Source organism: Cynara cardunculus (genome assembly GCF_001531365.2).
Source record: "Cynara cardunculus var. scolymus isolate 2C chromosome LG 11, CcrdV1, whole genome shotgun sequence".
Classification (NCBI taxonomy): domain Eukaryota; kingdom Viridiplantae; phylum Streptophyta; class Magnoliopsida; order Asterales; family Asteraceae; genus Cynara; species Cynara cardunculus.
Window position 1 is genome coordinate 11,614,376 of NC_037538.1, and position 25,323 is coordinate 11,639,698.

Here is a 25,323-nt window from a genome sequence, read left to right on the forward strand (position 1 = left end):
GGGGGGGGGGGGGGGGGGGGGTTGAGGATAACATTACACATCGAATAAGGACGTGGTGGCTAAAGTTGAGGGTTCCCAGGGGGTGTTGTGTGACTAAAAGTCATGTTTACAATTAAAAGACAATTATTACATGGTAGCCATAAGACCAACTAGTCTTACAGATCAAGGTGTTGAGCAACAAGGAACGCCCATGAAAAGAAGTTGGAAATTGCAGAAATGAGGACGCTTAGATGGACCTGTGCAAGGACCATGTTTGACAAGATACCTAACAAGGTCTTCTGAACAATGTTGGGAGTTGCACCCATCATAGTAAGTTGAGAGGGAAAATTGTGGTTGTTTGGTCACGTTCGTAGGAGACAAACGGTGGCTCTGATGAGGAGGATAGAAAGTGTGGCAATCAAAGGGGCAAGGAGGATCTAGAATGAGCAATTGAGGTTGGACATGGCGACTTTAGGCATTTGCAAAGATATGACCTCCGAAGGAGTACTTGGAGGCACAGAACTAGGGTAGCAAACTGGGGGTGAAGATCTATAGGTAGGAAGGTAGACGGGAGGAAGAGAGCTAGAGAGGTAGAGGGTGGCGGTGGGGGTGGGTAGGGTTAGTTAGCCGGCAGGTAGGTTGCTAGATCCCTAAGTTAGGCCTGTGTAGTTTATATGGCTATGTTTTCTTGTACTTGCTTTGCTTCTGTTTGTATGTTGTTGCTTACTCATAACTAGCTTTCCAAAAGTTATGGTATCTACCTTTCATGTCTCAAGTTCTTTTTCGAAGTCCTCTTTTTTATATATTTCTTATACTTTTTAGGCTAACTTTCTCCCTTTCACACACTTTTCATATGTCGGGGGTCTTCAAGAAAACAGTCATTTCATTTTTTGGGGTAAAAGTCATGTTTGTGTACATCATCCCCCCGGGGCAGGAACCCACCTTCGGGTGGGAATGTGGGATTTACTGGGCTCATTTGGTTTGGTTATTCCAACAAAATGGTTCATCAATTACATACTTGTATTCTCACAACTACATCATTTTCATTTAAATTTAATCAAATTAACAAATAGAAATTGTCAATGAAAAACAAGTGAATGTACGAAGAACAATTTGATGGAGAAAATATTAAACATCTCAACTGTTATAGATACTTTATGTTAGATAAGTTGATTATAGTTAAACAAAATATTGTAATTGATAAGTTTACTAGAATATAAGTATGTAACTAATAATTTTCTTCTTCTGAATATGTTACTTTTAAACTCATTCATATCAACTTTAAGAAAAATAATATGTTTGGCAACCAAAATCAAACTAGGTTAACTAATTGAGAACCTTATGCAGTATATTTGAACATCAAAAATAAAAAATCAGCCTTTTTTTAAAATGGAACAGGGAACAAACCTAAAATGAGCAAAGCTTGCTACATCAACTCATTTCCAACAGGATCTACAGAAAAGCTAATGGACAGTTTCTTCTCGGTGATAGGCTGAAATTTAGACCTCCAAATCTGCTCATATTATAACACAAACAAATGAAATAAGATAAATTACTGAACTTTATGTTCATCATAATGTTCAAGCTTTTCGCAAACTATATCCTAAACGTTAGAATCTTGCCTATACTTTGACCCTCAAAAGAAAGGAGTTCACTCTGCAGACCAGTGGGGAACGGCTAGACTGACCTTTCTTTGGCCGTATGGTTCCACATGGACCAGAGCAGCCGAAGAAGATAAGAAACTCATATTCAGGCAAGTGTGTGTGTATGTCCGTATTACATAAGTAGGGGGAGGTTCAAATGAGAACGTAAACATTTTAAGAACCTTGGAACCAACTATTCATGTTTTATTTATGATGAATGTCATGATGGATATTCATGATGATTTGTTATTATTAATAATGAAAATACATGATATTCATGATAAAAATGCATGATACCATGAATAATGAAAATGCACCATATCATGAATGCATGATATTCATGATTATTTAGGGTTATTCATTATGAATAATACATGATATAGTCTGTTACCTGGTTCTCAAAATATTTATGGTTCTCATTTGAACTTTTCCCTAGCAAGTATACCATCAAAAGGATAGATTTCAAATATTATAAAGAATAGCTCATTACCTCTTTGTATTCTGAACTGCCCATGAAAATGTCATAGGCATCGGCTATGGAAGACCAAGAACGAGTGGTCAGTTGTGAAAAGAAGCAAAAGTAAATAGTTTGCGAGTCATAGAGCTGAAAAAGTGGCTCACATGATCGAAATCGTATTACTACAGCATGAGTGTAGTCTTTGCTGCCAGGATTGAAATTTAACCCTGAAAATGGAAATAACTAAACTGAGTTGCTACTGATTTATTTCGATGCTGCAAGAAAAGAAGCAAGACTTTGCCTATTGAGGACAGAATTACTACTTTTCAACAGTAAAATAAAACAAATTCTTTGATATATAGCAAATCTTGATAATTACATTAGTAATATAGTAAGATGTGCCAATGATCCATACAAATTTTGAGCTTTAGAAGTTGTAGTGTTGACTTAGTGCCTAAGATAGCAAAAATACGTTGACAATACCTTTGGTAGCCTGGACAATTAGTGACGGAAATTCCATCAGCAACTTTGTGAAAGATGTCAGTGCATCATCTGCCGCCTCCTCCAACGAGCTCTCTTTAAATGCGATAAGAAGTAGGAATTCAACACCAAAGTTAAACTCCTGCCAGCAGAAATAATTAAGCTCTTTGATTATTGATCTAAACTCCATGAATGTGGTACACAGTTACGTGGATTAGATTATAACAAGGTGTATAATTGCCTTTTTGAACCAATCATACTTGACTTTCTGTGGCAACAAAACATTGTTCTTGCAAATATGACAAAAGAACTCTACAGATTGCAAGAATGAGATTTTGGACAAACTGCAAAAAGAAATCATCGTACTTGGCTCCCTTTGACAAAAATGCTGATTTTTGCAAAGTCTAAATCTTTCAAGATCGATATTTTGCTTGTAATAAACAGTCGAGTACGATGGTAGTAACTCATTTAATCAGATGGGATGCCTAAGAGACATCAGCAGAAGGCTTCAGAACAGAAGTCATATGACATCTTTTAGTACTCCCTCCATTGGGAGAAGGGTATTGTTTGACATCTGAGGTCAAAACAAATATAATAAAAAATTAATTCTGGCAATAGTTTGTACCTAGATCGAACTTAATACCACTAGACAATTGTTGGCATTAACTTTGTACAAAAACCAAAAGACATTATACCAATTTTGCATTTGAAAACTACCGGATTTGACCCTGCAAAAGGTGAGCTAAGTGTTAGGCACCAGTTCTAACCTCTCCTTTCCGAAAGATGGGAAGAATATCATCTTCTACTTCAGATTCATAATCAACATAAGTGAATTCCTGTAGATACAATAAAGTATATTACAAATTAAGCTTAGAAGTCAAATGAGTAAGAATAATAAAAACAGAAAACAAAGATACTGAGAGTATGGTGTTTACATGTCAGGGCGTACATGACAGTAAGGCGTTACATGGTCCTTTAAGACTCCCAAGTAGAACGGGTTCTCATAGAACTTTGCAAGGTCTTCCCGCTTCTGAAAACGCATGAAGACAGCATGGGTATAACTTTCAAGATTTTGATACGAGATACGACCTACAGGAAAAAGCAAGGACAAATCTCATGAATACCACACAACATGTCCCCATGACATGAAAACCAAACCAAACAAACGAGCCCAAAATGTCCCACCCGGAGGTAGGGTCTTTGTGTGTGGGGGGAAGGGGGGGTTAAGATGTAAGCAGACATGGCCTCTACCCACGAGGAGTTGAGTAGCTATGTGCTCATGACATGGAAATGACCATATGACATACTAAATGATCATCAAGATTTAGGCATGAACTTTTGTTGAAGCACATGCATGGAATCACATATTGCTTTCTGAACTAGGAATAAACTACCAAAGTGATATAAGTAAATAATTAAAAGCATGCGTTTAAATTATGGTGCATGGGAATATATTCAATTTTCTTGTTTCAATATCAATTTGTTATGAAGTACATAAAATGCAACTCAACCGTAAGAAAGTTCACCTAACGAGATTGCGAGGATGCCACGCATTTGATATTGGCAGGTATAGAGAAAATCCAGCATGTCCTTTTCATCCTCATCAGATAAATCCACCTTTGCTTTAAGCAAACATATGTGTTCTACAACTTCTCTGTGACAAAAAGAAGCAAAATACATAGTTGAAGAACATAAACAATATAACCTGAGTTTATATCCAAAAAAAGCAACATGAGGCAAGGAAACAAAAGCACGAGGACTATCAAAAACCTTTTTTTCTCAGCACTGTTGCTTGTGCTTTGTCCCTCTGAAGCTGAGTTCATTAGACCTGGATTTTAAACAAAAGCAAAATCTCATATTCAATAGCATTGCAACCAATATCAATATGGATTATCAAATGCTTATCACATATAAATCAACCACAGCATATGACATGAACCAATCAACAATCTGGTTCGCTGGCCGTTTAAGAAAATTGAAATGAATTTTGTTGTAAATACTTAACAATTGAACAATATTCAGAAAGTAAAAAAAAAATAGAAACATGGGGATTTTTGAATTCGAAAAGTTGCTAATCGGACATACAAATTAAGTGATTATATAAGAAAATTACCTCGACGATTCATTTGCTTCAAACCCAAAGGAAACCCTCGGGAGCCGGTATGCCGGAAAGAAACTCCGGTGCCTGTGATATACAGCAAATGAATAAAGCCAATAATCAATTTAAACAGTTCAGGAGATTGGAAATGCAAATGGGTGTCTGGTTTGCCGAAAGAAGACTGAAATGCGATCGAATTTCACCAAAATTTAGAATTTTCGCACATACCATAGTCATAGAGGGGTTTCTTGGCAGAAGCTAGGGTTTTGAAAACAGCGGCCTTGGTAAGGTAATATTTGGTGGGATAAGAGGTAGAACAGGTGAAAGTGTGAGCATGAAAATGCATATTGTTTGTGCGTGTATGTGTGTGAATCAATTGTTTGCATATGAATGGAACGGACGGGGAAAGAAGCAGATTGCAGGTATGAAATTGAGTGGACCGGAAAAATTAGAATTGGCGCCTAATTATCACCCTTTAATCCTTCCAAACGTCCACCTTCCTCCTTTACCTTACCCCGAAATTTTTAAGATTTGGTCCCTTTGGTTTATATTTTTCTTGATTTTAGTCCTTACATTTTTTTTCCACTTCAAATATGTCATTTTGATATACGGGTGGGGAAAAAACCATCAGATTTTTTGGATATGAAAATCAAGCCTTAATGTTTGGTTTGGGTTTCGGAGTTTAAATTGTTTTGGGTTCGGGTTGATCGGGTTCCGACTTAAGGTCGGTGGGTTCGGGTTTAATTATAATGGAAACTATATCTAATTGATTTTAATGATGAATTTTCAATCGATTTCGAGGATTGGCAAATTGTTAGAAAATTAGAAAAGAGCATGACCAACTAGGGTTTTTAGAATTTTCAAAAGATGGTTTTATAAATAAATATATTTATATACCATTTAAAATATATATATATATTGGTTTTCAGACGGATTGGGTGGTCAAAAATCAAACCCAACCCGAACCCAAATTTTCCTCCAAAAATTGGTTTCCGGATTTTCATATTTCGATACATTCGGTTTTTGTATAAATACATTATTTTCAATTCGAGTTCGGATTCTTGACCATGCAAATTCTGCACACCGTTGTTTTTGAATAGCATCACGAGGGCAATATTGTCTTTTCCCTTAAAGTCGTAGTGTGGCAATGAGTTTACATCTCTTTTAACTTCTTTTTTTCTTTTTTGCATCCTATCATCATCAAACCATCACCATTAAAGTTGTACATGGTCGGTGGAATGCTTTTAAACAACTCAACTTAACTCATACACATCACATAAGTATTAGGTTGGTTACACTAAAATCGAGCAAAAATGCATATAACAATTTCAAAATCGGAATAAAAAACTATAAGAATCAAAACGAAACGAAAATCACATACCACATGGACCAAATTTGTAATGATTTAAATAGATTATATCTATTACTTTGGTTCATATGAGAAAAAATATTTTTTATAACGACAAACATTAGAAGTGATAAAGATATCTTTATATTGTGTAAATGTTGCGTTTTATTTTGTGAAAGCGATAGAGGTTACGGAGTCTGAATGTGTAATTTCATTAGTTTTTTATGAATACAGTCACCTTTACACACCTTCACAGAGTATAAAGGTACATTCATATATATTATATGAAGTATGAAAGTTACAGTTCTCACATTTCTCGTAAAAATGACATTTCTCACAAAAATCTAACTCTTTTACATATACAATTTAGATGTTCATAGCATGTGATATTTATTTACTAAACAAATAATCAGAGCTTCACATCCTAATCAATATAGCAACATTTAGGGGTCGTTTACCAAACACTTACCCGATAAGTGCTTACGAGTAAAATTTAACACTATTATTTACTTATCATGTAAGATTTTAGTTCACAAAAACGACATTGTATACAACAATTTACCCGGTAAGCGCTTACCGTGGTAAGAGCCATCGTCCTCACTTACCGGGTAAGTCTCATGGTCTTTGTCTCGTTCTTACCGGGTAAGATTCTTGGCATTTACCATATTCATGCAGTGAGGTAGTGTTACTTGATAAACACTTACTCGGGTAAACATTTGATAAATGGCCCTTAAAAATTATCTTAATCATTAGATTTAGATAAGGAATTATTCTTCAACTTATCCGATACAAGCCTTCAGATAAACTAAACATAATGAAATCATCTCATTTTATTTCACAATCTTACGGGGTACATATTGACTTTTCACAAATAAATAAACTAATTTAACTATTTTAAGATCCAGTGATCCACATACTTATCCATTAAGCCCTTACCGGTAAAAAGTTAGCACTCTCATTTACCTTACCAAGTAAGATTCAAGTCTATCAAGCGGTGTCGTATACAACAATCTACTTGATAAACGTTGATCGGGTAAGAGCCGTCTCTCTCACCTACCGGTAAGACTCTTGACCCTTGTCATTGCTCTTACTAGATAAGATTTTCGGTGTTTACCTTATTCATCCAATAAAGTAAGTGATCTGATAAATACTTTGATATACGACCCCTAAATCTTCTTTAAAAGGTTTAATTTCATATAATATTCTAATAAAGATGTGATAATTAATTTTACTTTATTTCCAATGTTGTTTTAGGTTTATTTTCTTAAGTCTAGGAGCTGTTTGGCAATTGCTGAATGGTTTGGTGCAGAATGATTAAAAGCCTCTCATGATATAGTGCGAAATGAAATATAATTGTTTGGTAATTGTGTACAATGAAATTAGGGCTCTTAATTATTAAGGGAGATCCATGATACAAAATCATTCAGATGGTTTTAAAATCATTAAGAGACAGACTTTCTTTTTGCCAAACAAGATTCACCTTTTAACGATTCAGAGGTTGTCTCTTAAAAGAACTATTAAGAGGTAAACAAATAACCCCTTATTTTTTACTACATTAATTAATTTAATCATACTCTATTTGAGGCTTTGCATCATCAATTATATTAGAGAACAAGATGCATCTAAATTTAGCAAAATTTGTTTTGATTATTATTTAGTGTAACAGTATTAATTTTTAATATAAAATTAGTGTAAAAACATCTAATTCTTCCCATTTCATATATATATATACATATATATTATATTATAAACATAGTTTGACCTATGTAATATTGATTGATTTTAATGTGACATTGTAACATCCACAGTTTCACACAGTCAATAGTTACAAAACCTTTGCAATGAAAAACGAATAATTATACGTTTGTTGCACTAATTACGCTAAATAGTAACCAAAACTAGTATAACATGATAACAACCTCTTTTTATGAGGATGTAAGAAAAAAAACAAACATAATCATATTAAGGTTTGTCATGAGAACTGTAAAAATGTTTTTATAACATGTCAATGTTCAGTTCCACACGATATAATATAACTTATTGGCACATATTTGAAGGTGATATTAGAATCTTCAACACACACTAACACATCATATACACAAAATAAAATATTTTCACTTGTCCCAATTTGTAGAAATTAAGGGGCGTTTGATTTGCAGAATTTAAACAATTTAAAGGAATTAAAGAAAATTGAAATATGATCAATACCGTTAACCAAATTCCAATTCATTTGTTTGGTTTCACATATTAAAATGGATGAATTCATTTGAATTCCACAAATTGATGAATTCATCATTCATTGGCATAACTAAAGGAATTGAATTCCACCCCTTTGCGTGTAATTTAACCAACATTGTCGCCCACTCAAACACAACCATGCTACTACCGTCATTGTCACGCTCTCACCCATAACACCACTATTGTCGTCATTACAACCTCCACCCCAATCCAATCCAATCCAATCCATCACTTACTACCATGTCATGATTGTCGTCGTCACACCCTCCCACCCTACCAACCACCATACCACTATTGTCGTTGCACAACTACCACCCACCCCATCCTCACTCATTGAGTCCATTATGTATAAACATTTTAAATTAAATTATATATTAAAAACTAACGAGACATTGAAAATAAAAATAAAAAGAAATTAACATCACGTTACAAAATTAAACCGCGCATTAGGCCATGTGTGCCGGTGTCAGACACAACTCTCGAGCCATGAAGCGTCACGGTGCCTGGTGCAGCAAGCGTTTAGAAGACTGATTTTTACCCATAGTAAAAAGGCTACTTTTAGTACTTGTGTTTACTCGCTGCAACGAATCGTTTAAAACAAAAGGCTCTACTTTTTTTCCTCGATAACAAGTTTACCCTCAGCAAACTCACAAGACTGGATGGAAACCCCAAGTTGCTTCTGAAGCTTTCTGATCACAAAAACTTCGGATTCTTCACAAATGGTGACCACCGAACCCTTTCTCCCGAGTCGACCGGTTCTTCCAGCCCGATGCGCATAATGAACCGAATCAGTCGGCAAGTCTACATTAACCACAAGATCGCAATCTGATACATCTAAACCTCTAGCAGATAGCTCGTTTGTAACCAATACCCTTATTTCCCCTTTCTTGAATTTCTTCAAGATTGTAGATCTTGTTAGCTTCCCAAGATCTCCATGGAGTTCTTCGGCATTCAATCCACGGGCTTGTAGCTTGAAAACCGCGTCTTTTAGTTGACGGGTGTGATTCATGAAAACGATAACGGTTTTTGCATCAAGGGCATGAACGCATCTTCTCAAGGTGTCCACTTTGTGTTGCAGCCTTGAAATACAGAAGTAGTGGTTCAAGGATGGTGGTAGGCTATCAGAGACCGCGTTGCTCTGCTGCAGATCCGAACCAGAGTTGGGTCCGGTGGCTAAATTGATGGGTCCAGCCGGGCGGGGAACGGATTCGAGAGGCGAAACCTTTTTGGCTTGTGCAAGAATTGGATCGCGACCCCAGCTCCTAGCGGCTCGGATCACTGCAAAGGGCACGGTTGCAGACACCATGATCGTTTGTCTTTCAACCCGTCTCTTAATCGTGCTTTCTGTGTACTTTGCTGGGCCAGAATCGGCTTTTTTCCCCACGTGTTCGACTATTCGATGCATATCTTCTCGGAAATTGAACGATAGGAGCTGATCGATTTCATCAAGAACTAGAAAACGGCAGCCATGGGTGTGAAGCTTTCCAGCGGAACTGATCTCCGCGATCCTCCCAGGTGTTCCCACAACGATAACCGGCTTGTTTTTCCTTAGAGCTTCCTCCTGTCTCGACCTGTTTGCACCACCGACAAGTTGTTGTACAAATTTTTTGTTTTCAGGTCCCAATAACTTCTCGATCTCTCTCACAATCTGCATACCAAGCTCTCTTGAAGGCGCCACGATCACTGCTTCTATATCGGGTTTCTTTTTAGCGTCATCAGGCGAAACCTTGAGTGGGCCCACTTCTGAGAGTATTGGAAGAACATATGCCAATGTCTTTCCAGACCCCGTGTACGACTGAATCACGACATCATGATTGTTAAGGATCGTGGGGATGGCAGCTGACTGAACATCCGTCGGAACATTAAAGCCTTCTCTCTCTAGTGCTTCAACCAACAATGGAGGAAGACCAAGTTCTGAAAACGATTTTGCAGAAAAAGGGGCCGACTCGATTACAAGAGGGTTTCCCATAGCAACGGCTTTGACTTTGACTATAACTCGCTTGCTTTTAACTTGTTCGACTTCACCTTGAAGGGTAGAAACCTTATTTCTAACCTTATCTTTCTCAAACTTGGGTACTGTTTCGATCCCATTCTTGAATCCGAGGCTTTTTAGAGTTAACGGACCATTTGAACTACCAAATTGGCTCAATATACAGGCACTTTTGTGAAATGAAGCAGCTTTAGAAATCTTCGGGAGCTTTTTCACAGATAGAGCATCGCCAACAAGAAAAAGAAATCGGGTTGCTACTAAACCTGCCATATTTCCTAGAGGTTCTTCAAGATCTTGACTTCAATATCCATTCATAGTAGCCAAACCTAGAAGTGAACAATACTTATACGTAAGATAACAAAGCTCACAAGCACATATAAATGCAACATATTCAGCAAAGGGAAAGATTCAGACCATATAGCCTTATGGATTAAGCAATTTGGAAGTCATGTATGGATTAAGCTGTTTATATTAATCAAGTTGTCCGTACGATTTAAGATAAATAGTTATTCAGTTGGTCTGTTGAATTAACAGTTGGAATATTAGAAACGACTATTTCACCATAGTCTATATTAAACACTATATGTGCAAACACATTTCTTTTAGCCATCTCATCAAACACCTTCTACAACAAACAAAGAGCCATGATCTAATCCGAGGCTTGAACAAAATGAACAACCACCAAGAAATGAATAACTGAAATTAATTAACCAATAATCACAATAAATCATTAAACTACTACTTGATTGTAATACTATGTCACTAAAGAATTACAAGAAACCCAAATGCAAACAAAAAACAACCTATATTTCTCACATACATTTCAACAAACACCTTGTGTACATAAATAAAATAAACCAATAATGTTCATATAATATACATTCGTAAACCTATCAAACATATTTATTATAACTTATATATAAATATATATAATTTTGATAATCAATAGGAAAAATCATAGGAGCAGTGCATTCAAGGAAAAAGAAGGCACACTCAAGTGACAGAACAGTGGATAAAAAAATCATGTCCCAATGGATAAAAAAAAAATTACATCTCCCACGGTCCTATCTTCATTTCCCGAAATCGTCACATGATACAGCAGCAAGCAGAAAACTTAACAGGAGGGAGCAGTGGAGGAATCGTAAAAGGGATGAAGGAGGAGAACTAGAGATGAAGAAATCGTACCAGTGGATTCAATAAATCATATCAATATTTGAAACTTGTAACCCAATTAAATTTGTTATCGGAGGTTTATATACAATACTCATCAAAGAAATTACAACGAACATAAATGATAATTTATATCGAATTCTTAAAGGAAAATGTTCTTTTTGAGACCACATCAAGGGGTTTAGCGTTTAGCAATGAAAGGGTGTAAGCGTACCTGTATTCAGGAGATATTCCGGTGACGGAGAATGAATGGAAGTTGGGTAAACAACCAACGGGAATACAAATATTCTGGTAAACGGCCGGCGGCGAGACAGAGCGAGATGGCGGAAGAGAAGCTAAACATAGTTCTATCATGAGAAGGGATATTTGTAGTTATTTTAATCAGGAACCCTGAAGTTTAATGTATTCTCCAACTTAAACCCTAAACTCTTTTTGTGTTATCATTTTACACACTCACCCATTTTATATTCTACTTTATAAATGGAAACCTTTTTTATCTATGAGAGAATCTCTTTTCTTTTTTATTAATCAGAACATCTTCGACATATTTTTTTTTTATCAATCAGAGCATCTCCAACAGATTTTTCAAATGAAGATTTTGTTTTGGTCTAACAGATTTTTTTAAATTCTTCTCTAAATTTAAGAAAATATGAAAGATAAGGTGAAAGTCCTTGAATTTAAAGAAATCTCCAAAAATGATTATTTACGAAAGAGCAAATGTTTTATGGATTCTCTCTATAATGGGTGTTTAAAAGACCATTGGATCCCTAAAATCAGTCGAACCATGTCAAACCAGATCATTTTTGACGGTTTAAGCGACCTAAATATTAGTCAAACTGTTTGGTCCGATCCGTTGTTTGAACATTTTTTGAGCTATTTGGACCGAACCGCTGCCAAAATACATATGTACCAATTATATTATGGTTTACATTTAGGGGCTGTTTAATTTTATGGCCCAATTTTAAGACATTTAGGGGCTGTTTACCAAACGCTTACTCAGGTAAGTGAACATCAAGTTACATTACTTTACCGGACAAATATGGTAAGGACCAAACATCTTACACGGTAGGAGCAAGACAAAGACCAAGAGTCTTACCCGATAAGTGAGGACGACGACTCTTACCATGGTAAGCGCTTACCAGGTAATTTGTTGCGTACAATACCATTTTTGTGGACCAAAATCTTACCCGGTAAGTAAATAATAGTGTTAAATTTACTGGTAAGTGCTTACCGGGTAAGTGTTTGATAAACGACCCCTAAGTTTTTGTTTTCACTTATTAAGTCTACCTTTCTTACATCGGTAAAATTTTGAAATCCGTTTAATCAAAACCCAAAATTCTAAATCGTATTTCAACTTACTCCATGTTTGCCCAAAGTTTCAACTATTGTTGTTGGACTTGTATAACTCTTTTTAATTCACTCAATGTTTTTATTTTTGAAGATATATGTTTCTTTTATAATTTGGTATAGTATGTTTTTTACAATGTTATATTATTAGGAATTTTATTTTGGAGAAAAATGTTACTTTCTTAGTTTAAAGACCATAATAGGCCCCAAAAAAAAATTGTGGTCTGGTTTGATGGTTTGATCACTTACTACTGAACCGCATAGTTTGAAAATTTTCCTAAATCGTCATTGCAATTTAATTTGTGATATGGGAATTAAACCACCTAAAATGAACGGTGAATACCCTTACTTTCTACCAATAAGGATCCTTAAAATTAAATTTTAGACAAAGAAATAATATAATTAATAATATAATTAATATTGTAATCTTCACGTTATGTTCTTGTTCTTGAATTATGTGAGAAAATAAAAGAAAAGAAATGGAAAAGAAAAAAAAAAGGGAAAAGAAAGGAAAATAAAAAATAATGTTTTTATTTATATTTTTGAAAATGAAGGAAAATAAAGAAAATAAGTTTTCATGTTTTAAAAAAGGGAAGAAAATAAAGGAAATATATCCTTTTTAATAATATACCTTCTAAAAATATGTAGATCGATGGACTATTTTAATAATTTTTTAAAGAGTTTTAAATTTTTTTTTTCATTTCTTTTTCTCTTACATTTGGGAGGAAACTTATAATCTGTGATTCAGCAATTCCAAAGTTGTTTTTTTATTTGATCAAATAAACTAAGGAAAAAAGAATCTTGTTTTTTTCGTTCTAAAAATATTGTTAAAAGACCTCTAATGTACTTAGTTCTTTTTTCTTTCATTTAATGGCCTATTGGTGTCTCCATTTTTCTACCTGTAATAGGTATTGGTATATATCTCAATTTTGTGAAGCAGTGACAAACCAAAATACCCAACAAGCATTAGCTCTTTTTTCATTTCCCGTTCCTTTCTCACCTAAAAAAGTTTAAAAAACATAAGTTTTTTTGTTTTTTTATTTTCTTAGTATAAAAAGGTTTCTAGAACACAAAGTTGAAAGAGTCTGGCTTGATTTAACATTAGCACCCATATTATGTTGCTCTTGCTCATGCTCCAACCAAAGTTACAAAAGTAATTAAGGCAGTATGCATCTATACTTGATTCATGTCTATACATGAGTTGGCAAAAAGGGACTTTGGGGCAAAGATGGTTAGATACAACCCAAAAGAGGCAAAACACTTGACAAGCAAGTCAAAGTGGTGCCAATCTTGCAACAATACAACCAGAGTCTACTCCTTACAAAAAGCATCATAAATGTTGTATAGATATCGGGCCGATGCTTTACTCCGAAATTGAAGGTTCCTTGATCATATACGATTGGATAAATCGATTGGTTAGTGTAAAGTTTGCTTTTCGAATACACTAATTCGACCCTATAAGCCTTGGGTATCATAAATTGAGTATTGAGATAATCTTTACTCTTAACTTTAAAGGCTGTAAAATCAAGTTCCATATATACACCCCGTATTCCATATCTTACATGTTTATATGAAAGATCAACAGTTACAGATGATTAGACAGTTAACATGTAAATACACAACAGTTACAACCGCTTATAGATTAAGTTGAAACATATTAGATACCGACTCAGAATCTCCACTCTAAAGTGTTCACTCGAAAGCTTCTGATACTACAAACTCATAGGCTTTTGATTCAACTCAAAAGTTTTTGATTCCACACTTGGGTCGTTTACTAAACATTTACCCAGAAAGTGCTTACCGGGTCAATTACCTTGCCGGATGTACATGGCAAAAACCTAGAATCTTACCTGGTAAGAGTGATGGCAAAGATTGAGAGTCTTACCCGGTAAGTGAAAGTGACTACTCTTATCCAGTAACCGTTTACCGGATAAAATATTGCATAAGAAGCCGTTCAAATTTACTAGAATCTTACCAGGAAAGTTAAATAATAGTGTAGACTTTCACCATTAAGCGCTTGGGTAAACAACCTCTTAAGTCTCCAAAATACCAAGTTTCTAACTATACCCAGTTCACCCGCACCACGCCCCTAGTACCCCCAAGGGGGCACAACCCCCTACCCCCATCTTTTGATGATCTAAGATGATAGAGACAACGATTATGAATGTGAACAATTTCCTATAGATCACAATTACACCAAAACTGTATGACACTAAAATCACCAACTCACGACTGTGAACATCACTCAGAATAGGAATGATGATTTACCTGCTGCTTTTAGAACATCATATTTCAAAACAGGAACAGTGCTTTCAAAATGGGCCATCCAGAAATAGCAATTGTCAAGTGTTGCAACAATCAATCATCTGCCACTTCTTTCCTTCATTACTTATTTAATCTTCAGTAGGCCCACATGAAATATGGTAATAAAATTTCAATTACAGATGAAACTAGGTGGCATACAACAACCTGTTTCATCCTTCAAGTGCTTATTAGCAGTTCTCACTTCTTTATACAGGTAGTCAGGTACACAACTTGTAAGAAATAGGCATCGAATGGGACTAAACAATCATGTACATTTCATGAAACCAAAACCACAGATATATAATAAAAAAGGGGACCTTGGCTATGACCTCCAAAATCCCCATAAAGTTTTTGACCAAAATCACACATTATTCAACAAATCAAGTACCAATTCAAGGTTCTAACTACAACAAGAACAAACACAACTGATAAAAAAACTATCAGACCTCATGGCCTCCAAATCTTCCTGCAGCCAACCAAATGAGAGGTAGTCAGTCAGTCAGGTAGCATGACGACAAGGCTTAATGAGACCATAACGCAGAACCAGATGGACCACAAACAACAACAATGATAAAAGACCAAGGTTCAGAAACAAATCTACCAACAGCAGCAAACAAGAATCATCCTTGCCACAGAAGAAGACCATCAACCACAAAATGCAAACGAAACCCAACATGCTACTCTAAATGACCAATTTCAGACACTAGACGCTGCAAGACAGACACAACAACAACATACTAGTTGCTATCCATATTCTGTTATAAACGAACACTATAGATATGAGTTATGAACTCTTCTAAGTTGTAACAATTGCCTACTCCGAGAAAGTTCCTGCGAACTCCAGGTAGGAATGCGGGTTTAACTCTGGCCTACCAAACCTGCATCCAAACAAGATAACAACTCAACAATGTTATCGACTGTTTTACTATTACAGTTTTTGAATGGTGATATCCTAAAAGTAAATTATCATACAACCTATTTTTATTTGGTGAAAGAAATATAAGAGCCTAAAATGTAAAATGTTGATACCTTGATGCCACATTCAGCACTCTCATGTTGCTATCTCTCATAGCATCCCTCAATGACATGATGCTAGGAGTATGAACCACTGCTCTATCTGGAAAATCAATTCGTCGATGCTTGATGATTCTACCGTTCTTCTTTGACAAGTCATAGAATAATATATATCCTTCTTCACTGATCATCACTACCTCCCCATTTCTTCGGCACATTGCAGGCTTATAAAAAAGGTCACGGTGGAATGCACCCCACGCGGTTGTGTCAATCACATAGTCTTTAGTCCAGGAACCATATTCTTTCATTACCCATATGTCAAACTTCTCTTTCGTCGTGAAACTATCAAATATTGATAGAAACCCACCAAGGGCAACCAACCAATATGCATTTATATAAGTCTTCCCCAAGTGGGCAGGGGCAGGAATTTCCCCAAATTGATGGCTCTCAAAATTGAAGAAAACTATGAGATTTTGAACACTCTCTTCGACACATAGCCAATGAGTAGCTTTATCTAAGTAGCAGGGAGAGTATATAGTAAGAGGAGAGAAAGGCAAGTTGCCAAGGGACTCCCATGAATCAGAACCCCCTACAAGTAACTCCCCCATGGTATCACTTTCAGAATATATGGAACTAGAATCAGAATCAGAATCAGAATCAGAAGAAAGAGATGAATCATCAGTATTGGCACCTGAATCTAAATTGCCATCATAATCTGGAAAGAGATTCAATTCTGAAGCAGAATCTGAATCTAAATCAGAATCTGAAGATGGATCCAATTCCACAGCCAAATCCGGATCCGAATCTAAGGAAGCATCTAAACCTGGACCCAGATCATGACCCTCCAGACTAAATACTTGGTGAAAAGCACGCAAAATCTTAAATTGATTTGTTCTTGGACAGTAAAATAACGCACACGTTGCATATCTAGAGAGAAGTTTAGTTTCAGGAAGCATAATATATTCACCTGTTACCGGATTGCATACAATACAACGGTGAGATCCATTAACCATATCCACACTCTCCAAAAGAACCAATCCATTACACGAATCTGCAACTTCAAAGCCATGTAGTGGAAGGTTAAAATTTGGCTTAATTTCAACCCGAGTACCAAAGCCTGGAGTCGCATCAGCATCCAAGTCAATCAAGTGAAAACTTGTAGTCTCAGGAGAATGAATCATTAGTTGGGATTCTGATATTGCAAAGTGCTCTTTCGCAAAATCCAAATCATTCTCAATGAGATTCAACAGTGACTTGGAAACACAGCAGCAAACAAGAAGAGACTGCAAGGGCAGCCTTGCAAGAACACCTTCTAGATTGACTTTCGGCAGCTCCATCAGGGATTGGTTATCTTCTTCCATTGTCTATGTTGCTGCGGCGGCGACAGCCCTTTTCTGTGATTCTAGGTTTCGATAATCCCAAAGCCTTTCGGGTCGGTTACTTAGATAGAGTTGGGCGAATATCTGATAAAATTAATGGGGATCATAAGTCGAACAAAAAGAATGCTATATGACTTTATCATCAATATTTGCCGTGAGAAAGGAAAGAAATTCCTCTCAACTCCTTTCTTGGCATATGTAACACCCTAATGTTTTGATAGAGGCGTTACGTCTTCTCAAAATACAACAATTTACCAAGTAAGATTGTAGTCCATTAAAAATGGTATGGTATGGAACAATTTACCAAGGTAAGTGCTTAACGGGTACGAGTCGTTACCCTTACTTACCAGGTAAGACTCTCCATCCTCATCATTGCTCTTGCAAGGTAAGATTCTCGGCCATTACAATGTTCACCCGATAAGGTAAATGACCCGGTAAGCTCTTACCGGGTAAGTTTTTAGTAAGAGTCCCCTAAATCACAACTCATGGTGGAAGTCTTTTACAAACAAAACAAATGTCTAAGAACCTCTAGTTCGTCGCATACCGAACTAAGAGATTAGATAAAAACTCTACGACAACTGATACTTACTAAAATTAAGTAAAGTCTACTCCAGATACTCCTTCCTTGAGATGTATGTTAGCGGTAAGCTAAACCTCAATGAGTTCATGGTTTCAAGCAACATAGCACATACTGAAAATAGTTTCTCCTTGACTAATGTCATTCATATAATCACATACTGAAAACGTGCTCATATTTTTAAATAAAGGACTCCTTGAAGTTCATGGTTGAGATCTCCAAACTTTCCATATAGTATGGTTCACCATGTTGCCACATGGTCGGGGGGAGCTACCCGACCCTTACCATTCTAATCCTCACACCCGTCTACTCAAATCACAAGCATCCCGGTAGTGAGATTGTACACGCTGAAAACATTTGCATGCATAATCTAGACAATTATTCGTCAGATGGCCTTGATGACAGAAAAGTGCAAAAAGTTGGCAGAGATGAAGACTATTAATAATCATTTTTTGTTCCAACCTTTAAGACGAGGCATGCACCACCTATCCCAAGCAGGATTTCACCCCCCTAACCCACTTAAACTAGGCAACCCTCCACAGTTGGAGATTGCATCTAGGATTCATTTCGAAAGATGAAGAAGTTGTCCATGAACAATCTCCTAATATAAGCATTTACAACCTCATGGTCAAAACAAGGATCGTCAATGGAAGTAGAAAAGGAAGGAGAACAATGAAGAAAATGGACATTCCATCAACTATCGTGAAAGCGATTTCAAATTGGTACGAATATGGATAGGCATGGTGATTTGCCCACCGTCGTTAGGAAACCCGGTTCACCTGCCCCGTCCTGGGTCGGGGATTCCCCATAAAGATGGGTACCGGGGCTAGAGATCCCCAACATATTGAAAACCGGGGCCAGGCAATGTATTCCCTAACCCGCCCCATCCCCATATGTATATTAATTAATATTATATTTTTTTAATATATATTATATTTTTCCACCAATTTTAACCATTTTTTAGTCGGAGATGAACCGAGGATAAACTAGGAGTGTACAGGGGATAGGCCCAACAAAAAACGGGGAGGGAATTCAATTCCCTGTACCTGCCAACGACCAGGGCTGGAGACGAGAATGAAGTAGTAGAATCGGGGACGAGCATTGCATTCCCCGCCCGTTGCCATACTTAGATATGGACCGATATGATTCAACTAGTTTCTTATCTTCAACTGTTACCAGTTTCTCCGATCGAATTTTTGCAATGAATTGATTTTGCCTGGATATCAAGTGTGATTAGTGTACTTCTCGAGTGGTTTCTGCTATCAATTTTTCCTCCATCATGAACCAAACAAAGACCACTTAGATGTCATAGAAGCACAGTTTTGTAGAGCTATTTCGGCCCAAATTCAATCGAGTTATTTCAACTAGACCAAGACTTGTTTTAAACGAATAAACGCCATGCTCGGATGTTTGACAGACTCGGTACGGTTATCTGCATGTAAGAAAAATTAGTTGCGCAACGTTCACCGGAAACCGCCGCCGCTGTCACCACCTGCAAGGCCCAACGTTGCAGAAACCGTCGTTGTTTCTGTCGTTCACTGCCATTGGTGTTGCTATCATCCACGTTGTCATCGGCAACTATACCATCAAGGGTCAGAAGATTGACATTTCAAGCACAAGGTGGCACTGGCAACCATCGGCTGGAAAGAGACCTCACATGGAAAACAATTGAGAAGAAAATCCAAAATGAGGAGCGAGGAAGGAAGAAAATTAGGGTGTGGTGGAGGTTTTATCTAATCGGCAGGTGGAGTGGATTAAAAAGAAAAACCCACAAGTGGATGTTTCATCAAATCAAGAGGTTGGGTGGATAAGGAGAAAAATCAAGAAGTTAGGGTTTCCTTGAAATCCATATTAGCTAGTTTGGGATTGAAAACACAAAAATCAGAAAGGCTGTCTAGCGGTTGGTGGGAAGACGGTCAGCAGGAACTGCAGTTGCTACCAACACTACGAGCCATTGATGGCGAAACAAAGTTCAAGACACCAATTACGTTCATGCTTTTCTTTGACATTGAGAAGTTCGGGACAAAAACCACTCGATTGTTGCTTAACCCTCATCTCTTTAGTGGGATCGGCACAAGACTTGTTGGCTGAATGCATTGGTGTTCCATTCCTACAACTGGTAAGGCTATCCTCACAGCAACAATGTTCGACGATGTAGCATCTGCAATCATAGTTTCTAGCAAACGATCTTATGTTCACGGAAGTTGTTTGCTTGCTTCTTTTGATGCATTTCAGGCAATGTTGACGGTGGTAACAAGGGAGAAAGATGCCAAAGACATTGAAGTTCCAAATATTAGATCAGAGACATTGAGTTAACAATGACGTACATATACACGGGGTCGGGAGGGATAAATATGAGACCAACCTAATCATCTTAGAGCTGTTGGTCAAAATCCTATAGAGGGGCAGAAGCGTATTGTAAAATACACCATTGCACAAGATATAAGGGTCAACTTGCATCACTTATGTTTGACTTATGGGAGGCCATCAATGTTGTCTCGTTGAAAAATGGTTGCATTATGTTGGTTCTAGAGAACTTTGACAAGTTAGATTCACAACCATAGTCTGGAATTGACTTTAGTGGCAGCTGGCCAGGAAGAAGCATAACACAACAACAGTTTCTTACTTGTTCATTCCACCTTGAGGACAAGATGGATATTTTGGGGCGGGGTAATGTTATACACCCAACCATAAGCTCGAGAGTGGTTATGCAATCCCAAGCCCAACAATATGTTTTAGAGATTCTAGCTGAGAGTAAAAGGGGTAACAGTGACTTGGGGAGTTAGTTTCTAAGCTATGGAATGGATTTGTCTTCATAAAGTTGTCATGCCATGTTATAAATAGGGATTAGTGGTACTATTTTCTAAGGAAAGACTAGCCTCTCGAAGCTAGATTGTCCTTTGTTTCACTGCTGAAATACATCTTCATTTATGACTATTTTAATCCTTCTTTCATCGTTTACTTGAATCAGTCAGGTTCATAATCAAGCCAACTATGTTGTATGCTCGGAGTGTTGGGCGATAAGGGAAGTCTATGAGAAGAAGTTCGAACCTGGAAATATGAGGATGCTTAGATGAACTTGTGGTTGAACCCTGTTGGACAACACCAAATGAAGTCTTCCGCATAGAGTTGGAAGTTGCACCTATCACGGATAAATTGAGGGAGGATGACAGAGGTGGGTTGGATACGTTCTAAGGGGACGAATAATAGCCCCGATAAAAATGGGTGGAAAGTGTGCACGTCGGAGGGGGAAGGAAGGACAGGATGAGGAGGACTTAGGTTGAGCAACTGCGGATACATATGTCGGCGCTAATAATTTCCGACATGACGTCTAATAGGAATGATTGGAGACACAGGACTAGGGAAGCAGACTAAGGGGGACGTGTAGCTAGCTTAGGTGGGGGTTAGGAAGTTAGCAGATAGGTTATCGAAGTCTTTAAGATAGTTTTGGGTTGTGTAGTTTCCTTTGCTATATTTCCATCTGTCTACATCTTATGTTCGTGAAATTGTTTTCTTCAACCTAGTCTCGACTTTTTTCATTTTTCAGCGTATTTTCCTTCTGATCTCATGTTCTGCTCTTTTGCTTTTTCAAAAGTATTCATGCTTTTGGACAAAATTTCTTCTTTTTCTTGCACATTTTGCACAACCCAGGGGTCTTCATGACAAACAACCGCTCTACTCCTTGGGGTAGAGGTCACATTCACGTACATCCTACCCTCCCCAAACCAAGCCGTCGCTAGGGTTGGATATACTGGGTTGGGTTGGGTTGGGTTGGGTTGGGTTGGGTTGGTTTGGATTATATTATATAATCATCTATGAAAATTACTATATAAAAATTAGTATAGTTTATCTTTCTTTCCTCCAAAATCTATAAAATAAACCACATTTTGACATTGAAAAGTCACTCAATTGACTCGCTATATTTAGTTGTAGGGTTCTCATTCCAAAAATGACTATAATAGAGCATTTCTTTTTATGACTTGGGGATTAGAGAATAAATGCTTGACATCCATCCAAAGTTAACTCCCCTGAAATGAATGGCCATCATTTGGAGACCTTTGACATGACTTAGAATGCATGACTGACAAAAAATGACAAATAATATTGGTGTTCTATGTAGGCAGCCTAGTCACTACACGCGAACGTATAAAGAGATATAACAATCTCTCTAATTCTTTATTCAAAAAGGATGCAAAGTACCTTGGATCCCCAAGTACATCCTAGGCATGCCTGCTGGAGTATGTATGCTTGACAGCATGATAGCCGAATAGCCAGTCCACCAATGTTCCAATATCCTTGCTGGTAGGTGAGTTAGCTTATCTCAAAGTCATGAGACGAAAGTTTGCTTTCTCAGTAACAATCGATTCATGTTCTCCCAACACCTCCCGACAGAACATTGTGATTCACAATCTAAGATATCTCAAAGAAGCTCTTTTAAGAATAGGTTGTTTCTACTCTGCTCCCAGGTATGCTCAGAAAGACAGGTGCTCAGAATGCCAGTCATGCTCTATGTTATTTGGTGGGAAGCTTATATCATGGAAAAGCAAGTAGCAGGATGTGGATATCTGGTACTAGGCCGAATACCTAGCAATGGCCCAAACATGCTTGCTAGTTAACTGGGAACTTGATGACTAACGTAAGAGTAGAGGGTTATTCTGCTGCGACAACCAGGCTGCCATATATATCTCTCCGAAATTCATATTTTCCATGAGCAAACAGAACATCTTGAGGTCATTTTTCATCATCTATAGGACAGGATAGCAGACACTTACCATGAAAATCATATTAAGCAATCTGCCACATAATTTTTACAGCAAAAATAAGAAACATATGTCACATAACAAATTCGAATTTACAGATTTACTCTCTTTGTATCAAGGGAGTGGAAATGGTTTTACTGCAATGAGAGGTTGTATCCTGATGTGAAGCTTTTGTGATTTCACTCTTATTAGAATATTTGTTATTCTTTACTAAAAGAAACGCAATAAATGATAGTCATCTATTCCAAAAAGAGTGTAGTTGATTATTAGAAGTCAAATATTTTCAATATCTAATTTGGTTTAACTCTGAAAGCTTCTGGAAGGGGAAGATAAACTGCATCAAAATTATATAACAATAATTTCAGATTTCTTGGACAATTATACAACATATATTACTAATTTCTTGCATGATTATATGACAAATATAGTTTCATAAGCTTGTGGTAAAAGAAAATGATAACTACATTAAAACAATATTAAACGCCTAGAAACCTTGATAAAGCATAATTTATATAACTGTCTAACTTATAAAAGCACCACCAGAAAACCTCGGAGTTATTATAAATAAGTTGAATATAAGGATGAATTCCTGAAAGAGGAAAGGAAGAACTAAAACTTAGCATGCCACACAATAATAGATCTCGAGAGACTAAAAAATAGGTGGGAGTGATAATTAAGAGCATTTATTAGAAAGAAATACAGGAATTGGGCGTACAGTGTACACTTGTATCACACAGCAGGAATTGATTTAGAATGTAAAAGCATAAAAAGTAAAAGATATGTATAACCCAAGTGTAAAATTTTATGGAGCAGACAAGGCTTTTAGAATTGCATAGATTTTTATCCAAATGTGGCAACAACTTCAGCTATATGCCATTCAGTTACTGTTTCAGGCTAAAAAAGGGAGCTATCCTTTCTAATTAGTCTTTCACGCCTAGTAGTTTCTAAATTCTCTGTTGATTTATGATTTGTACGCTTTCAAGGAGATTCTGCTAACTTAATAGAACTTTAAGACAAACATTTGTCGTTTGCATAATTTGTGTTTGTATAGCTCTTTTGACTCGCGCTATTCGGCTATTAGTGATTGTCTATATGAATTTTATCTGTTACATAGAGCAACTATTAAAATCGTGATACACAGATTGTGAGATCCATCTTTTCCAATAAAATACAATTTGTGATTCTGGTAAAATTGGTAGTTAATCGCTAGTTTGTTGAAATAAGGTGTAAGATCATGTACAGTGAATGGCACCAAAAGACAAGAGTCTGTAAGTTCCATCTTCCTTTGTTATATATTCTTCATTCTTTGGGCATTTTAGTACCACTCTGTCCATCAATATTGGCTGGGAAAATTAGATAATCTTCAAGGAAACAAAGTCAACTACAATGGTTGAAATCTAGTACCAGCTTTCATATGCATCATTTGACAGAGGAATGTCCAGGTAGTCCTGCCCATCTGAGCTTCTTCTCGTCTTCACCGGTTCGTAATCTTTGAACTCCATCAAATGGGAATTCACTGTCAACTGGATGCTCACGAGAAAACCGCTCTCTACAGGTTGTGAACGACGCATCAATGGGCATTCCTGAACCTACGCAATATTGTATGTAAGAAATAAAAGAAAATATTCTAAACCCAAAACAAACCCAGTAAATCCCACGCAGGTAGGATCTAGGGTAAGATGTAGCTGCTCAAATTCATGACCTAACGAAAGGGATAGACCATTGAGGGAATGCAAAACAATTCTATGAAATTCATGGAATTTGGATGTAACAAGAACACATATGTGATATGTGTGATCAAACTAAGCAAGATGTATGAGTTAGCATTCACCAAATGCGGAACTCTCAATGGATTCAATGTGCCCACAACTTCAAATGCACATCAAACTTGCTTTCATCCAACATTGCAGCCTGCGAACCCCACAAAAACCATTGTTAAAACTAATCCTCTTAGCAGCGGTTAACGTTTACAAGTAACTACAACACCTCAAAAAATATTCAAGAATAATTGCATGATTTATACACACTACAACTCTACAAAGCTCCAAAGCAACCATGTGTTTTGTGTATGGATCAAGTTCATCTTGTATAAGTGAAATGAATGTGCAGAGTCAACTAATCTTACAAAAACAATATAATTATTTACCTCGTCCGATTGGAGCATGGAGAAGTACATGGATGTTTAACAGGAACTGAACCGGAAGAACATAAGAAGAGCGAAGGGAGAGAAGTTGGACAGGGAGAGGTTGAGTGAGTCAATAATGTAACAAGTGAGAGAGATGGGAAATAAGATGCTTTAAAAGTTGTACATTGAGCAGAACAAGTTATAACTTTTGATTTTCAGGAGGAACTGAAACTGGCTCTTTATAATATAGTGAAGATTTCTGTACTTTAAAGCAGAAAGTCCTTGTAGCACATAAATAAGCATTCTCTTTTCCAGATAGCTAATATGGCAGCAGACAATGGTAGTGTCACCTGCAACTGCAATAACATATCTAATGCAGGATAAATATTTGACATTGGGCAAGGATTTCCCTTC

At 36.8% G+C, this 25,323-nt stretch overlaps 3 protein-coding genes across 9 annotated transcripts in view; all 3 read right to left on the reverse strand.

Moving 5' to 3' along the window:
* Positions 1-5,035, reverse strand: part of LOC112521562 — a 7,228-nt gene extending 2,193 nt beyond the window's left edge. For 4 of the 7 annotated variants that reach the window (XM_025130486.1, XM_025130485.1, XM_025130489.1 and 1 more), the window contains exons 1-9: positions 4,886-5,035; positions 4,673-4,744; positions 4,330-4,387; positions 4,086-4,213; positions 3,509-3,648; positions 3,327-3,395; positions 2,563-2,701; positions 2,113-2,306; positions 1,387-1,492 (exon numbers count right to left, since the gene is read on the reverse strand). In XM_025130486.1, the coding sequence (XP_024986254.1) occupies positions 1,406-1,492; positions 2,113-2,306; positions 2,563-2,701; positions 3,327-3,395; positions 3,509-3,648; positions 4,086-4,213; positions 4,330-4,387; positions 4,673-4,744; positions 4,886-5,003 (1,005 nt within the window). In that variant the 5' untranslated portion in view covers positions 5,004-5,035 and the 3' untranslated portion in view covers positions 1,387-1,405. The remainder of the gene's footprint in view (positions 1-1,386; positions 1,493-2,112; positions 2,307-2,562; positions 2,702-3,326; positions 3,396-3,508; positions 3,649-4,085; positions 4,214-4,329; positions 4,388-4,672; positions 4,745-4,885) is intronic. The other 3 variants (XM_025130491.1, XM_025130492.1, XM_025130493.1) reach the window with 1 other exon arrangement.
* Positions 5,036-8,781: 3,746 nt separating this feature from the next.
* Positions 8,782-11,705, reverse strand: LOC112521481 (DEAD-box ATP-dependent RNA helicase 47, mitochondrial). Its single transcript, XM_025130369.1, has 2 exons — positions 11,618-11,705; positions 8,782-10,559 (listed from the first exon to the last, which is right to left on the reverse strand). The coding sequence occupies exon 2, from the start codon at positions 10,501-10,503 to the stop codon at positions 8,851-8,853; it is 1,653 nt and encodes a 550-aa protein (XP_024986137.1). The 5' UTR covers positions 10,504-10,559; positions 11,618-11,705; the 3' UTR covers positions 8,782-8,850.
* A 3,529-nt stretch (positions 11,706-15,234) lies between these two features.
* Positions 15,235-24,262, reverse strand: LOC112521320. The gene is made up of 3 exons (XM_025130100.1): positions 24,189-24,262; positions 16,084-17,531; positions 15,235-15,932 (listed from the first exon to the last, which is right to left on the reverse strand). Exons 2-3 carry the CDS (start codon positions 17,427-17,429, stop codon positions 15,869-15,871), a joined length of 1,410 nt encoding a protein of 469 aa, XP_024985868.1. The 5' UTR covers positions 17,430-17,531; positions 24,189-24,262; the 3' UTR covers positions 15,235-15,868.
* Positions 24,263-25,323: the final 1,061 nt, after the last annotated feature.